This window comes from Euleptes europaea, chromosome 18, assembly GCF_029931775.1.
Source record: "Euleptes europaea isolate rEulEur1 chromosome 18, rEulEur1.hap1, whole genome shotgun sequence".
NCBI classification, from domain to species: domain Eukaryota; kingdom Metazoa; phylum Chordata; class Lepidosauria; order Squamata; family Sphaerodactylidae; genus Euleptes; species Euleptes europaea.
This window is the reverse complement of record NC_079329.1, coordinates 9908879-9925880: the sequence shown is the minus strand read 5'-3', so window position 1 is coordinate 9925880 and position 17002 is coordinate 9908879. Positions and strand designations below refer to the sequence as shown.

Genomic DNA, 17002 nt, shown 5'->3' with positions numbered 1-17002 from the left:
GTTTGTTTACCCTGAAGCAGCAAAAGGGCCACAATAAAATCGGCAGGTTGAAGGCTTAGAATAGATCATTCCTGCCTCCTCCAGTAGTGAATGGTTGGCTGGTAAAACTCTACGACAAGTCAAAATACCGGCCCACAGAGTTGGCTCTGTAAGGCAAGAGCTGCTGGGACATGTTGGGACCCTCTGGCTCTGATGGCTAACACAGGTGAGACCGAGATCACATCTTGGTATATTAATAACACACAAAATTCTAGGCTTGCGCAGCCTGGCTTTGCCTGGGGCCATGCAGGAAAGGGAGAAAAGGGCTTAACTCTTCAATCTCTCTTCGTTTCACTGTTTAAAACTAGACTCCCTGCTTTGTTAATAGCATTTTAAGGGGGGGGGATGTGTGTTTGCTTTTCCATTTTAAAATGCTAATAGCAGAGCTGGGTTCTCAAAAACAGTAACACATTTGGCTGCTTCCTAGGATTGCCAGGCCACGCCTGACAAGCGGTGTGAGGGCTGGAGCCAGGGACATGGGTAGGGTTGCCAGGTCCCTCTTCGCCACCGGCGGGAGGTATCTGGGGCGGAGTCAGAGGAGGGCGGGGTTTGGGGAGGGGAGGGACTTCAATGCCATAGAGTCTAATTGCCAAAGCGTCCATTTTCTCCAGGTAAACTGATCTCTATCGGCGGGAGATCAGTTGTAATAGCAGGAGATCTCCAGCTATTACCTGGAGGTTGGCAGACAAAAGTTAGCGTGCTGTACAGTAGTTAGCAACTATGAAACACAGCAACAATTGCAAAACTTAAATAATTGAAATAGTGTTATTCAATTCTCATATACACTATTAGCAACATCAAACTCACTTAACAAATAAGCTTTTTTAAGCAAACAGTAACAAAAAATCAGAGTCCATTGAGTCAAGGTTCAAAGTCCTTTTGACTGTAAGTCCCATAGGTTGAGGAGTTTCAAGAGGTATGGTTGATTATGTTTCCATTTATACAGAAGTCCAGTAGTCTTTCTGTTTCGGCTTATAAAAAGCCTTCCTCAGCGACCACTACATGAGACAAATCATAAACTTATACAGTGCAAAAGCGGCTTACAGAGGAACCAAAATTAACAGGTTATAAAATACCAAAATAATAAAATATAATGTAAATTTGTAAAGTACTTACACGCGAGCTGTTAGTAACTGGCTTTCGCGTTGGCAAAGTAGCCATGTTACAATCTCTTTTTTAAGAGCTAGGTCACATGATCCGCCTAGGCAGAAGCATTGTGGTTTAAAGGTACAGAGAGCCATAATAATACACACATTGATTACAGTATATTACAGATAGCATGCTAAGTCCAGTGATGTATTGAGTCCCTTGGGATATACAGAGTCAAATAAATGGATATATTTAGATTCTTGGCGTCTTAGTATAAGTTCTACATCAGACTTATCATACCTGTTGACACTAGTAAAATGCCATAGAACAAAAAATGACAACTCTTCGTCAGTATGGTTCTTTTCTAAGAAGTGTGGTGTCAGAGGAGCTTCTAAGGTCCAGTTTCGAACCCTGGACCTGTGCTCACTAATGCGATATTTAATTGGCCTTTGGGTTTTGCCAATGTACCAAAGAGGGCAGGCACATCTAATTACATAAATCAGGCACCGAGAATCACAGTTGTTAAAGCTATCAATGGTGAAAGTTCGACCAGTCACGGGATTAGTAATCTCACGGACTGTCAACATAAATTTACAACTTTGACATGATCCACATTTAAAGTTACCCTTTGGTAGGTGTGAGGATGACAGTGGACGTGGAATGTTATGTACCAGAATATCTCTAAAAGACCTCGTGCGCTTATACGCAATGCGCGGTGGTATTTGGCAACCAGGTAACTGTTGCACTAAGTGCCAGTGTTTCCGAAGGATTTTACTAATTAAAAAAGACATTGAAGTATACTGCAGGACACATGTGATCCGTGTTTCTGGTTGTACTGGTGATTCTGTAAATAATTCATGTCTAGGTTAGCTTTTAGTTTTTATCATAGCATTTTGAATAATGTGCTTTGGGTAGCCACGTTGTTGAAAATCATAATTAAGTCTCTGAGCTGCTTGTATGAAGTCAGACTGCTCTGTAGAATTTCTTTTTAAGCGAAGCAGCTGGCTATATGGTAGATTATCCTTTAAGTGGGACGGATGGAAGGAGTCATATTATTATGGCTCTCTGTACCTTTAAACCACAATGCTTCTGCCTAGGCGGATCATGTGACCTAGCTCTTAAAAAAGAGATTGTAATATGGCTACTTTGCCAACGCGAAAGCCAGTTACTAACAGCTCGCGTGTAAGTACTTTACAAATTTACATTATATTTTATTATTTTGGTATTTTATAACCTGTTAATTTTGGTTCCTCTGTAAGCCGCTTTTGCACTGTATAAGTGCAAAATTATGATTTGTCTCATGTAGTGGTCGCTGAGAAAGGCTTTTTATAAGCCGAAACAGAAAGACTACCGGACTTCTGTATAAATGGAAACATAATCAACCATACCTCTTGAAACTCCTCAACCTATGGGACTTACAGTCAAAAGGACTTTGAACCTTGACTCAATGGACTCTGATTTTTTGTTACTGTTTGCTTAAAATAGCTTATTTGTTAAGTGAGTTTGATGTTGCTAATAATGTATATGAGAATTGAATAACACTATTTCAATTATTTAAGTTTTGCAATTGTTGCTGTGTTTCATAGTTGCTATTACCTGGAGGTTGGCAACCCTAGACATGGGGATGCACATGATGTTAGCAATACCTCTACACCACTAATGGGTAAAACCTGGAAGTGACAAAGGGTAGCTCTAGGAATAGCTGAGTCTATGGTAAAATCATAGTTTCCAGCAATTCGTTGAGCTACCTTATGTCACTTTCGTGTTTTCACCCAGAAGTGACATAGCAACATCAGCAACATTGCTTTTTGTTGTTATTATTTTTCTCCGAATGCCAGTTCAAGCAGTGGTGGGCAACGGGGAAGTCTACTTAGGGCTGCCAGGTCCCTCTTCGCCACTGGTGGGAGGTTTTTGGGGCGGAGCCTGAGGAGGGAGGGGTTTGGGGAGGGGAAGGACCTCAATGCCATAGAGTCCAATGGCCAAAGCAGCCATTTTCTCCAGGTTGGCAACCCTAAGTCTACTGCTTTCCCCCTCCTACAAGAAAAAAGATGCAGGGACCTGCATTTTTCTCTATGGGAGCTGGGGTGGGGGGATTATGAACAGGAAAAAGCCCAAGGGGATGGGTTAAGTAGCCTCTTCCCTCTTTCAATATTGCAATCACTTGTGGCAACTTTTTATTTAAAATTTTTTCATATATATAATTAGGGCCTGCATCATAGACACACCAACCCCAACCCCACAAGACCTCTGTTGTCTTACTGGCATCCCCGCACCTCCCATCTCTCCCAGTTCTCCTCCTCTCTATGCCCCTCCCAACTCACCTGAAGAACTGAAGCTCCCTGGAAAGACAAAATAGGCGGATAGTAGAAGGAAAGGCCTGCCTCATAGGCCGTCTCACCCGCATTTTCTAGTTTCACGGTTAAGTTCAGTATGAAACTGGGAGTCAATTTAAGCCCCTTTGACCTGAAATTCAGCGACAGAAATATCTGCTCAGATCCAAGCAACAAATTTTAGGGCACTCTTGCAAGTCCTTTTCCCTTCACCCCACTTTGTGAAATCATGTGGAGGAGTGAGGAATCAAACCCGGTTCTCCAGGTGGGAGTCCACCACTCCAAACCACTGCTCTTAACCACTACACCACACCCCCAGCATCTTTGTTGACTTTGCAAGGCATGCTTCTTGGCTCACACAGGGCTTCATAGCAGCCAAGAGTCTACAGAGCTGTTGTGGGGTAATGATGAAAGACCAGGACTCAGGTCAAATCTCCACTCTGCCGCAAAGCTCACTGGGCGACCTTGGGCCAGTCACACGCACTCAGGTTAAGCTACCACAGAACCTGTAGGGATGCTAATTGCCTGGTGTGGGGGAGAATCTCTTCCCTTTAATAGAGGTTTAATAGGAAATTGTTAACCAGGTGGTGTCATTTACCACCGTACTATCAAAAGCTTCGGCTGAGCATTTCCTCTTTCAAAGGGACAGGAGGACATTTTTTCTCCAGGCCTGTTGGCAACTCTACTCAGAGGGTTGCTGGGAAGATTAAAAATGGTGGAAGGAAGATCAATGTGTGTCTCAACAAAAGATGCTGCTTACCCAGAAAAGTTAAAAGAGATCCGAAGATCAGACATACAAATGTCATCCGAGCCACAATTCTGTTGGAAAGGAACCTGAGAGCAGGGGAGAGAAAGGACAGCATAGGAAGATAGATCTCTGGCGCTGGTTATTTTGCCCAGAAAGCAGTTCCCAAGAGCCAATGTGTTGCTGTGATTAGAGTATTGGGCTAGGACTCTGGATACCCCAGTTTAAATATCCACTCACTGTAGGGTTGCCAGATCCAGGTTGGGAAATACCTGGAGATTTTTGGGGCAGAGCCTGAGAAGGGTGGGGTTTGGGGAGGGGAGGGGAGGGACTTCAATGCCATAGAGTTCAATTGCCAAAGCAGCCATTTTCTCCAGGTGAACTGATTTCTATTGGCTGGAGATTAGTTGTAATAGCAGGGAGATCTCCAGCTACTACCTGGAAGTTCGTAACCCTAACTCACTGATGACCACTGAGTGACCTTAGGCCAGTCACTGTGAAGATAAAAGTGAGGCAGCAGAGAACCATGAACATTCCCCTGAGCTCCTTGATGAAAAGGCAGGGAAAACGTCGGGTAGCTACCTCAATGGTGGTGGACAAATTGGTCCCAGGTTCAAGAATGGGTTGTAGATTCCTGGCAGAGGTGTCTGGTTCTGCTGCAACTGAGAAATTTGCCTTCAGCACTAGTGGAGAGACAGTATCATCCAAGCAGAGCTGGAAGACATTAAAAAAATATTGTATGGAGCATAAGTTTTCGCTCAAATCAAAATTTTCTCCCAGGAGTGTAATCCCCTGCCATGAGCTACTGCTTAGCCATGCTTCAAAATACCGTGAGCTTCCGTAAAGCATTGGCTTACCTGACAGGTGTGTCCTTTTATCTACATTGCAAAATTGTACTCATTTTATATCACTTTAGATGTCATGTATTTCCCCAAAGAAATTCAGAGATCAGTAATGCTGAGAATTCTCCCTTAGGGATTCCTAAACTCTCTTCCCACACAGAACTGCAATTCCCAGGATACCTTAGATGCAGGAATGTCTGTCTACCTGAGCCAGAAGTGTCTTGTTGACACAGACCGGCACCATCCCCAAGTGGATGGTTTCTGAGATGTTGCGTTCCTCTTTCTCTAGAGTCAGGCGTGGTACAGGCTGGTTGGCGTCAACACGGAGATCAAAGGAGACTGAGGCTTGGAGAGCGCCTGGTTTTGGAAAAACACAAAGATGGCTCATTCAAAAGGAGCAGAGTGCACTTGAATGATTAAACTGATGAGGAAAGAGAGAAGTGAATGAACAATCAAGAGCCAAAGTAGACGTGAGGGCATCCATGACTTCGACCCATGGATTACGACACCATTTTAAGGGATTTAAAAGTGTGAAATAAGAGCCCCTCAGGTAGGGTTGCCAACCTCCAGGTGGTGGCTGGAGATCTCCCACTATTACAATTGATCTCCAGGCAACAGAGATCAGTTCACCTGGAGAAAATGGCTGCTTTGGAAGGTGGACTCCATGGTTTTGGCTGGGGAGGGTGGGCTAGAAATATAATAAATAATAATATGCCATTAAAGTCCCTCCCCTCCCCAAACCCCACCCTCGCAAGGCTCTTCCCCCAAAATCTCCAAGAATTTATCTAAAAAAGAAATGCAGTTAGAGTATCTATAAAAGAACTAGAGAGAAACACTGGACAACATGGAGTGATTGAGGACTAAATTGGATGTGATGGAATCATACAGTTCCCAGCTCCAGCTTGGGAAATTCCTGGAGAATTGGGGGCAGAGCCTGCCAAAGGCTGGGCATAATATCATAGAGTCCATCCTTATAAGAACATAAGAAAAGTCATGCTGGATCAGACCAAGGTCCATCAAGTCCAGCAGTCTGTTCACACGGTGGCCAACCAGGTGCCTCCAGGAAGCCCACAAACAAGATGACTGCAGCAGCATTATTCTGCCTGTGTTCCAAAGCATCTAATGTATGCTCCTCTGATCCTGGAGAGAATAGGTCTGCATCATGACTAGTATCCATTTTTACCAGAAGTCATGAATACCCCTCTCCTCCATGAACATGTCCACTCTCCTCTTAAAGCCTTCCAAGTTGCCAAAGCAAATCCTCCAAAGATGCCAAAGCAAATCCTCCAGAGCAGCATTTTCTCCAAGGGAACTGATCTCTGTCGTCTGGATAGCAACGGTAATTCTGGGAGGTCTCCAGGCCCACCTGGAGGTTGGCAACCCCAGGGAGGACACAGATGTGCATCACATGGGTTGGCCTCAATGTTTACGGGCTGAGTAGGGGCCTTTACCAGAAGTCCATTTGGTGCTGATGAGTTTCAGGGTGAAACAAAGACAGAGGCTCCCGCGTGGGCCAACTCCTGAAACTTCCCCGCTTGCACAGTTGGGATCATCTGGGGGTACTGAGTGAGGCGAGAAATTCAGCGAAGAGATGACGGTGAAAATGGGCTGGGATCTGAGAGGGACAGAAGATGGGATCATTCCTGACCAGCGACTCCCTGAAATGACAGTCACTCCAAACAGGCCCCCCCATAGCTCCCTTGCTTGGCAAGCCCTGTTGAAGTAGGGTTGCCAGGTCCCTCTTCACCACCAGTGGGAGGTCTTTGGGGCGGAGTCTGAGTAGGGCAGGGTTTGGGGAAGGGAGGGACTTCAATGCCATAGAGTCCAATTGCCAAAGCGGCCATTTTCTCCAGGTGAACTGATCTCTATCAGCTGGAGATCAGTTATAATAGCAGGAAATCTCCAGCTAGTACCTGGAGGTTGGCAACCCTATGTCGAAGTGGCAACCATGTTAACATAATAGGGTGGGGACTAGGGTTGCCAGCTCTGGGTTGGGAAATACTGGGAGACTGTTGGGGTAGAGTCTGAAGAGGGCGGGGTGTGGGAGGTCTGGGAGGGGAGGCGCAGAGACCACCCCACACTTATTAACCACTATTTTTTGCCCTCTATCCACAACCATGAACTGCCTCCACCCCATTTTTATTTATTTAGAGGACTTCTACCCCACCTCTCCGGAATCTGCTCAAGGAAGATAACAAAAAAGGGAAAATGAAACAATTAATAATACAGGGTTTTAAAAAAATCTTACCGAAGAAGCACCGCATTTCCCATCGCCCCAACAGCCATGTCAGTCAATCCATCTCCACTCAGGTCCATTCTTCCTTGGATGGACTGGCCAAAAAACTTCAGCTCAGGGGATTGAGTGGTGGCAGCGATCCGCTGTACAGGTCGAGAAGAAGGTAGAGACAGACCAGGAGGCCATTTTAACTTTATACATCTTGATGACACTGTGAAAGGTATACTTCTATAGGGCTCTTTCACATTCAGTATATACAAACATAAACAACTGCGATGTACAATCTTTCTTTGACCAATATGAGATCCAAAAAGGACCAGACGTGTTTCGGCCTGGAAAGGCCTTCATCAGTGGTCAGTATAAAATTATAATTTGTCACACATCCTAATATTATAATCATAACATAATGGGCAGTAAGAAATATCTAAAAGCCCTTCTAGTACAGTGAAGCTCCCTGTGAATTTCTTTATTTCTTATACGCTAAAACCTGGCTTCACTGTCTCACCTTCTGTTGTATGTTGGGCTCTTAAGGATGTGGATACATCAAGCAGTGTATTGGGTCAAATGGCAAGTAATTAGTGTGTCTTGCTGATATATTACCTATATATTATATAGGTATACTTCTATAGGAGCCGAAGACTATAAAGTCAACTCTGGATGGAACAAATATTAACAAATTTTAGACTTTACACTTTACAAACGTCATTTTACTCAGTCTAAGGATTGCTATTTTCTCATAATTCATGTACTTTCACAATGTCATATATATATTCAGAACTGTATTATTCGTACCACCGAAGAAGGCTTCACAGCTCTAAGAGACGCGGTTCACCACATTAGAGTCTGCCGCTCATGTGGAGGAGTGGGAAATCAAACCCCATTCTCCAGATCAAAGTCCACCGCTCTTAACCACTACACCACGCTGTGTGTGTGTGTGTGTGTTAAGTGCCGTCAAGTCACTTCCGACTCATGGCGACCCTATGAATGAAAGTCCTCCAAAATGTCCTATCTTTGACAGCCTTGCTCAGATCTTGCAAGTGGATGGCTGTGGCTTCCTTTATTGAGTCCATCCATCTCTTGTTGGGTCTTCCTCTTTTCCTGCTGCCCTCAACTTTCCCTAGCATGACTGTCTTTTCCAGTGACTCTTGTCGTCTCACGACGTGACCAAAATACGACAACCTCAGTTTAGTCATTTTTGCTTCTAGGGTCAGTTCAGGCTTGATTTGATCTGTAACCCACTGATTTGTTTTTTTGGCAGCCCACGGAATCCGTAACACTCTCCTCCAACACCACATTTCAAAGGAATCTATTTTCTTCCTATCAGCTTTCTTCACTGTCCAGCTTTCACACCCATACATAGTAATAGGGGATACGATGGCATGAATTAATCTAGTCTTGGTGGCCAGTGACACATCCTTACACTTCAAAATATTTTCTAGCTCCTTCATGGCTGCCCTTTCCAGTCTCAATCACCTTCTGATTTCTTGGCTGCAGTCTCCCTTTTGGTTGATGGTGGAGCCAAGGAATAGAAAGTCTTGAACAATTTCAATTTCCTCATTGAAACCTTAAAGTTGTGTAATTCTCCTGTAGTCATTACTTTTGTTTTCTTGATGTTCAGCTGTTGTCCTGCTTTGGCACTTTAACTTTCAGCAGTAGTTGTTTCAAATCTTCACTATTTTCTGCCAGTAATGTAGTGTCGTCACCATGCTGGCCCTATGTTATTCCCACTTCACTGGCAAGCCTACTCAACTTACTGGACCAGACTGCCTCTCTTAGCTTTAAAGAGAAAGCAAATTCACTTGTGAATCAAACAAGTGAATCCATTTGCTACGAATGCATTTGGCCCTCAAACCCACCTGACTGTACTGTTCCCTCAGCCTGTCTCTTTCTCCAAGGAAGATGTAAATGGCCCCACGCTCTTCATCTTCCATGGGGGCCCCAATGGCCACGTCCGCGAGGCCATCCCCGGTCACGTCCCCCAAGGAGGAGAGGGCAGACCCGAAGCGGCCCAGACTGCTGCCAGAGATCCCGCGAAGTGTCTGAAGGTAATTGGTGCGACCCTGGAAATGAGGAACATGAAGAGTCAGTCTTGGGAGCCGGCATAGCATCCTCCTGTCCCCCTTGGTCTAAGCCATAAAAAAGAAACCCCTTCATTAAAAGCCTGGGTATAGAGATATGTTTTGGCCTGAAGCCTAAAGGAAAGTAACATAGGTATCGCCTCCCCATGGCTTCCTTACATCCTAATTGGTTGGCTTACCGTGCCATTGATGGAGTGGATCTCAACAAGCCCTCCTTGTCTCCCATTGTAGTAAAGGGGAGCCCCGATCAGGACGAGGTCCGTGTTCCCATCTGCATCTAGGTCTACAGTGCAAAGTTCAGCACCAAAGTAGGAGCCCACCTGAAACAAAAGAGAAGAACATGACTGTGCATGCTTATACATAAGAGAAATGAGAATATATTGAATTAGATTACAGGAGTATTATTCTGGCACCTGGCTATCTGGTTTAGACGGAAATGTAGTCAACAGGGGGGCACAGGGAGAGATTCTTCTGCTGCTGAGAAAACTCCATGCCCCCTCCCATTACCACCGCCCTGGGCTTTCCGGGGGAGGGGGTTGGGACAAACCCTGCCACCAGTCCCACAAAAGTTCTCTTCCTAAACCTCTGCAGATCTTCTGGCAGCAGATCTTACAGCAACCTCACTGCCCAGTGATTGATCAGGGAAGAAGAAGAAGAAGAGTTGGTTTTTATATGCCGACTTTCGCTACCATTTAAGGGAGAATCAAACCAGCTTACAATCACCTTCCCTTTCCCTCCCCACAACAGACACCCTGTGAGGTAGGTGGGGCTGAGAGAGCTCTAAGAGAGCTGTGACTAGCCCAAGGTCACCCAGCTAGCTTCATGTGTAGGAGCAGGGAAACCAACCCAGTTCACCAGATTAGTGTCCGCCACTCATGTGGAGGAGCAGGGAATCAACCTCGGTTCTCCAGATAAGAGTCCACCGCTCCAAACCACCACTCTTAACCACTACACCATTCTGGCTCCCCTACTTTGCAAAGCTCAGGGCCCCAGTCAGTCACCCCAATTTAGCATACCCAAGGGATAGCGCTGCCACCACCTTTATTCCTCTACTGGCAGCGGTATGGAGAAGTGGTCTCATGTTTGCCAGTAGGACTAGGAAGAACCTATTGCTTTTGGTCTCAACTCAGGTTGGATGTCTGTCTGCCTCAAAAGGGGTGAGTACAAGTCGACAGGGGACTTGTCCTGCAAGCTTTGTAGGCCTGCCTTTACTCCTAGATATCTTGCTTGCTCAGCATGAAAAGAACAACAGATTGATCCACATTGCAGTTCTTCCCTTTTACCTGTTTGCCCCCAATGACGGCCATTGGCTGCTTACTCTGCCTTTCAAAGACGATGACCCTCCCAATATGTTGGTACCGTGGAGCCCCGGCTACATAGAACTTCCTTTGGCCACGATGAGCCAGTGCCACAGCATAGCCTATTGGTCACAGAAAGACGAGAGGAACATCTTAACCAGAGGAATAGGCAAGGGCATGGGGAGGGGCAGAGAGAAAGGTGCGCCTGCCTCACCCACCCAGATATGAGTCGTTTAGGTCCACCCTGGACAAAGATATGTTGATGAAATGTATTTCGGGAAGGTCTCCCAAGGACTCTTCCTCCAGACCCCCAGCCCAGCCATAGGCACCAACAGCTCCCGACACCACATGCTCCTGTACAGGAGGAGAGCACATAAAATGTTAGAGACAGAAGAAGAAGAGTTGGTTTTTATATGCTGACTTTCTCTACCATTTAAGGAAGAATCAAACCAACTTACAATCACTTTCACTTCTTCTCCCCGCAACAGACACCTTGTGAGGTAGGTGAGGCTGAGAAGGTTTGAAGAGAACTGTGACTAGCCCAAGGTCACCCACCTGGCTTCACGTGCAGGAGTGGGGAAACCAACCTGGTTCACCAGATTAGCGTCCACCGCTCATGTGGAGGAACGGGGAATCAAACCCAGTTCTCCAGATCAGAATCCACCGCTCTTAACCACTACACCACGCTGAGGTGTGCAAAGACAGAGACTTCACTTCCTTCTCCTCTTCCCCAGAAGAGCCTGAATGCCTTCTCTTCCTGAACCGATGCATGAAACAGGTAAAGGTATCTAAATTAACAGGTGGATGCGTATACTCACTGGGGTGAGGAGTATGCTGAATCCACCTTGCGAGAGTTCTTGCTGAAATGAACTGCCAGAGGTCCCTTTTCAAGAGAAAACAGCAAAATAAAGAATAAGCCTTTCCAAATATGCAGTTCTGGGGAACGTCAGTCTGACATCTTTTCTCCAGGTCATGAAGCTATCACAGCACTCACCCATACCAGGAGGAGTACACAATTCCCTCCTCCCCCTGAGCTATTTCTCTGCCATTTTTACTTCCCGGTAAAATGTGGGTTAAGACTGAGACTGAGAAGGGCAGCCATGAAGGAGCTAGAAAGGATCCATAAGTGTAGGATGTGATACTGATGACCAAGATCAAGTTAATTCATACTATAGTATTCCCCATTACTGTGTATGGGTGTGAAAGTTGGACAATGAAGACAGCTGACAGGAAGAAAGTTGATTCATTTGAGATGTGGTGTTGGAGGAGACTTTTTCAGAATCCGTGGACCACCAAAAAAACAAATCAGTGGGTTATAGATCAAATCAGGCCTGAACTGACCCTACGGGCTAAAATGACTAAAATGAGGCTATCATATTTTGGTCACATTATAAGAAGAGTCACTGGAAAAGATAATAATGCCAGGAAAAATTGAAGGCAGCAGGAAAAGAGGAAGACCCAACATGAGATGGATTGACTCAATCTAGGAAGCCATGACCCCCAGGTTGCAAGACCTGAGCAAGGCTGTTAACAGTAGAACGTTTTGGAGGTCATACATTCATATGATTGGCGTAAGTCGGAAGCGACTTGACGGTACTTAACATACACACACAAAATGTGGGTGAACGGATGTCCTAAGCATCAGAAGCATAGTGTTAATGACATTGTGTGTATGTAAAGTGCCATCAAGTCATAGCCGACTTATGGCGACCCATTTTTGGGGTTTTCATGGCAAGAGACTAACAGAGGTGGTTTGCCAGTGCCTTCCTCTGCACAGCAACCCTGGTATTCCTTGGTGGTCTCCCATCCAAATACTAACCAGGGCTGACCCTGCTTAGCTTCTGAGATTTGACGAGATCAGGATAGCCTGGGCCCTCCAGGTCAGGGCATTAATGACATTACCAGTAATGAATACACAAAGTTCTTTTTTAAAATTATTTTTACATTTTTTAAAATCATTCATTTTTATTTTTAAAAGGTTAATCAACCTCCCGTTCTACTGTGCAAGTGCAGGAATGCTCCTAGGGATCTTTACAAGAAGAAAAGAAAACACACATCCTTAGGGTTGCCAGCTCCAGGTTGAGAAATACCAGGAGATTTTGGGGGCAGAGCCTGAGAAGGGTGGGGTTTGGGGAGGGGCTTCAACATCATAGAGTCCAATTGCCAAAGTGGCCATTTTATCCAGGGGAACTGATCTCTATCTGGTGGTGATCAGTTATAACAGGGAGATCTCCAGCTAGTAGCTGGAGGTTGATAACCCTACTTATTTTGCATTTTCTCTCCCTGTTGATGCCCTTCTGTTCTCCAGTACTGAAGTACTTACTTCATCAGATCTGTTTTTAAAAGCAGCAAGCGTATGTTCAACTATACCTTTACATCAATGCAACTCGTGTGTGTGTGTGTGTGTGTGTGTTAAGTGCTGTCAAGTCGCTTCTGACTCATGGCGACCCTATGAATGAAAGTCCTCCAAAATGTCCTATCTTTGACAGCCTTGCTCACATCTTGCAAATTGAGGGCTGTGGCTTCCTTTATTGAGTCAATCCATCTCTTGTTGCGTCTTCCTCTTTTCCTGCTGCCCTCAACTTTTCCTAGCATGACTGTCTTTTCTAGTGACTCTTGTCTTCTCATGACGTGACCAAAATACAACAGCCTCAGTTTAGTCATTTTAGCTTCTAGGGTCAGTTCAGGCTTTACAATCCTTTTTATGAGGCTCACATAACCTGTGGTGGCTTAAAGTTAGCATGAATGTACTGTTAAAGAATGCATCTTGATTATTATTTTTTTAATATTTGAAAAGATGCCAAGGGCAGTCACTAGGAAAATATTTTAGAGCTATTTCAAACCTTCAATGGCAAAGATCTTCTCCTTCAGCTGGTTCTGAAGAGTATCAAGTGCCCTAAAACTGTCCACGGGGAAGACATTTTCAGGGGAGGAAGCGATGTTGCGCAGCTCATTTTCAACTTGCTTGTTACCAACCTGAAACACAAGGAACAGAGATCTGGTTTTCTCCCAAGTGTGTGTGGGGAAACCCCACTGCTCCTTTTGGAACCACCCATGCCCTTCTAGAATCTTCCATTTTCCTACTTCCTAATGTTGTTAATTTCCCCTTAGGCAGCAGATTTGGGGCTGGACTTTTCCCGCAGACCCTTCATCAGGAGTTTCTTCGTGTGAAAACAACAATGGCCTGAGAAAGACAGCTTGTGTTTTTTAATTAACCTTTTCACAGCCTGAGGGGATAACTACATTGAGCACTTACAGCTCATGACGTGGAGCAAAAGCTGACCACCAAGAAAAGGATTTGGTGTGCCATGGCAGACTGCACTGGAGAGAAAAGAGTCTGAGAAGTTCCCTTCCTTTGGCCATTTATGCATGGCAATTAGTAGCGAGTTCCAGGCTGAACTGCCTTGCATATTTTTTTGAATTTTTCATGCTGAACTGTCTTTCCAGAAGTGACTGCGAAGCCGGCACATTCCTGCTTTGCATTTCTTAAAAGGTAAAGGTCCCCTGTGCAAGCACCGGGTCATTCCTGACCCATGGGGTGACGTCACATCCCGACGTTTACGAGGCAGACTTTGTTTACGGGGTGGTTTGCCAGTGCCTTCCCCAGGCACCTTCCCTTTAACCCCAGCAAGCTGGGTACTCATTTTACTGACCTCGGAAGGATGGAAGGCTGAGTCAACCTTGAGCCGGCTACCTGAAACCAACTTCCGTTGGGATCGAATTCAGGCCGTGAGCAGCTTTTGACTGCAGTACTGCAGCATTACCACTCTGCGCCACGGGGCTCCTTACTTGCATTACTTAAGAGCCCCTATAATACGACTTTTTGTGTTTGCTCTGCTTCCCCTCCCGCTGCGAAGAATCCCCTCAAGTCGCATTTTAAAAAAGCTGTGAGCGAGCATCAAAATTGACCATGCATAAATGGCCTTTGTGATTTCACTGTGATAATGAAGTAAATCTATGTATTTAAATGAATTGCAGAATATAACACAACTTCCTTTATTGCAATTACAAATCAGACTAACAAAGATCTGAACACAAGAAAAGAGAACAGCCCAGGGCATGGAGTTTTCCCTCAGCCCATAATCAGGTTCCAGTTAACTCTTTACTATCCATTTTACTACACCTTCTGTGAGCATATCTACTCTCACTTAGGATCCAAGCCACCATCTCCAAATACACCTTTTCCCCTTTTCAACATACCGCAATGGCATAGCGGATGATTCCTTTTTTATTTGTGGCCTCTATGGCTGCATCAAATGTGACGCTTTTATCGTTGGACACCCCATCTGTCAGGATGATCAGCAATTTCTTGGAGTGTTTCTGCATACCACCCTCACGTGTGAAGACCTCGTTCCTGTAGAGATGGGCAGCAATTGGATTGGGTCTGAAGGAAGGGTGGTGGGTGAGGGGGAAGAGAGGCCCGACCCCACAGTTTTCTCCCTAATACTCACACTACATGGAGAATGGCAGAGGGGGTGTAGGTATTTCCTTGCCTGTGCGTGGCACGGCGGATCATGTCCTCCACCTGGCCTCCAAGCTGGGCATAAGAAGCAAAACTAACCACAGTGCTGACTTCAGTAGAGAACTGGACAACAGCAAACTGGGGAGACGGGGAAGGGAAGAAATGCTGATCAGAAATGACCTAGCTTCTATGTAATGTAACCAAATTCACTTTTGTAAGGTCAATGTCCTACGGAACAGAGAACACTGGAACCTTACTGATTTCTTTGAAAATAATTCCATCTCTTGGATTTCTTTCAGACAGAGGGGGTTACTGCACTTGTATTCCCAGCGATGTATTAAGAGTTTGAAAATGTTATAAAAAATACTGTTCGCACTTTGTTTGGCCCCTTTAGCTGTGAAGACGTCTTCCAACCATTTATAAGCCGTGGTATCCAAAAACCCTTTTAAAGCGATATTTTTTACAACATTTTCAAACTCTTAATACATTGCTGGGAATATAAAGTGCGGTAACCCCCAGAGTTCAAAGCTGGCGTTGTTTGTTAAAATATTACTTTGTGTAAACCCACTTTAGCTAATCAGCAGGAAATAGGTGGTGGCTGGAGGTCTCCTGCTATTACAACTGATCTCCAGGTGACAGAGATCAGTTTCCCTGGAGAAAATTGCCACTTTGGCCATTGGACACTATGGCATTGAAGTTCCTCCCCTCTCCAAACCCCATCCTCCTCAGGCTCCACAACCAAAATCTCCAGGTAATTCCCAATCCAGAGCTGGCAACCCTAGGTCAGGGCCAGCACAAGCATTTTGGGTGCCCTAGGCTATGGTGGAGAAGCGTCTTCCTGCCCTGCTCCCCCTCTGTTGTGGGAAGGAGGCTGGAAGGGCAGCAATTACAGTTGCCAACCTCCAGGCCAGGCCTATAGTTCTCCCAGAATTACAACATGATCTCCAGACTACAGAAATCTATTCCCCTGGGAAAATGGCAACTTTGGAGGGTGGACTCTATGGCATCACATCTTGGCTGAGCTCCTGCTACTCCCCAGGCTCCACCCCCAAATCCCCGAGAATTTCTTAACCTAGAGTCAGCAACTCTACAACTGGCCCATACACAGGGTTGCCAACCTCCAGGTACTAGCTGGAGATCTCCCGCTATTATAACTGATCTCCAGCTGATAGAGATCAGTTCACCTGGAGAAAATGGCCGCTTTGGCCATTGGACTCTATGGCATTTAAATCCCTTCCCTCTCAAACCTCAGGCTCTGCCCCCCAAACCTCCTGCCGGTGGCGAAAAGGGGCCTGGCAACCCTACCCATACACCTCTGGTGCCCTAGGCAATTGCCTATTGCATCCTGCGCACAGATTTTAAAACTGATCCAATAAGTAGTCTGCTTTATGATAGAAACCAATACATACTGCCCTCCTTCCCACTTCCCAACTCACTCACCACTTTCCAGCCAGTTACTCCATCAACTCCATGCAATACCTCCACAGTCCCATTCCAACTTTTCTCACCTGGACATTTGGCCCAGCCACAGAAGCTATAAGCTTCAGGATGAATTCCAGCATGATGGTGAAATCAGGGTGACTAATGCTGTGGGAGTCATCAAATAAGATCGCAGCATCCACACCAAAGACGCATTCTGGGTAAACAAGAGGCATGAGGTGTAAGAGGACACATAACAAATACTCCCCAACCCCACTCTCTAAAATCCTGGAGCCCAACAATATAACAATGTTGTTCTTTATTCCCCTATATAATATTTTAGTGCTAAAGCAGTAGTTACACGGGGACACGCATGAAGCTGCCTTATACTGAATCAAGCCCTTGTTCCATCAAAGTAGGTATTGTCTACTCAGACTGGCAGCAGCTCTCCAGGGTCTCCGGGT

General features: G+C 45.5%; 1 protein-coding gene across 1 annotated transcript in view; it reads right to left on the bottom strand.

The window, feature by feature from the left end:
* The window catches only part of LOC130490400 (integrin alpha-X-like), a 30775-nt gene that overhangs the window by 8330 nt on the left and 5443 nt on the right, over positions 1-17002 (bottom strand). Inside the window, exons 6-20 of the mRNA XM_056864227.1 lie at positions 16628-16755; positions 15109-15257; positions 14858-15011; positions 13501-13633; positions 11476-11540; positions 10876-11011; positions 10643-10779; positions 9539-9679; positions 9138-9341; positions 7294-7424; positions 6497-6660; positions 5251-5402; positions 4786-4917; positions 4219-4292; positions 3450-3591 (exon numbers count right to left, since the gene is read on the bottom strand). Coding sequence (XP_056720205.1) covers positions 3450-3591; positions 4219-4292; positions 4786-4917; positions 5251-5402; positions 6497-6660; positions 7294-7424; positions 9138-9341; positions 9539-9679; positions 10643-10779; positions 10876-11011; positions 11476-11540; positions 13501-13633; positions 14858-15011; positions 15109-15257; positions 16628-16755 — 2042 coding nt within the window. The remainder of the gene's footprint in view (positions 1-3449; positions 3592-4218; positions 4293-4785; positions 4918-5250; positions 5403-6496; positions 6661-7293; positions 7425-9137; positions 9342-9538; positions 9680-10642; positions 10780-10875; positions 11012-11475; positions 11541-13500; positions 13634-14857; positions 15012-15108; positions 15258-16627; positions 16756-17002) is intronic.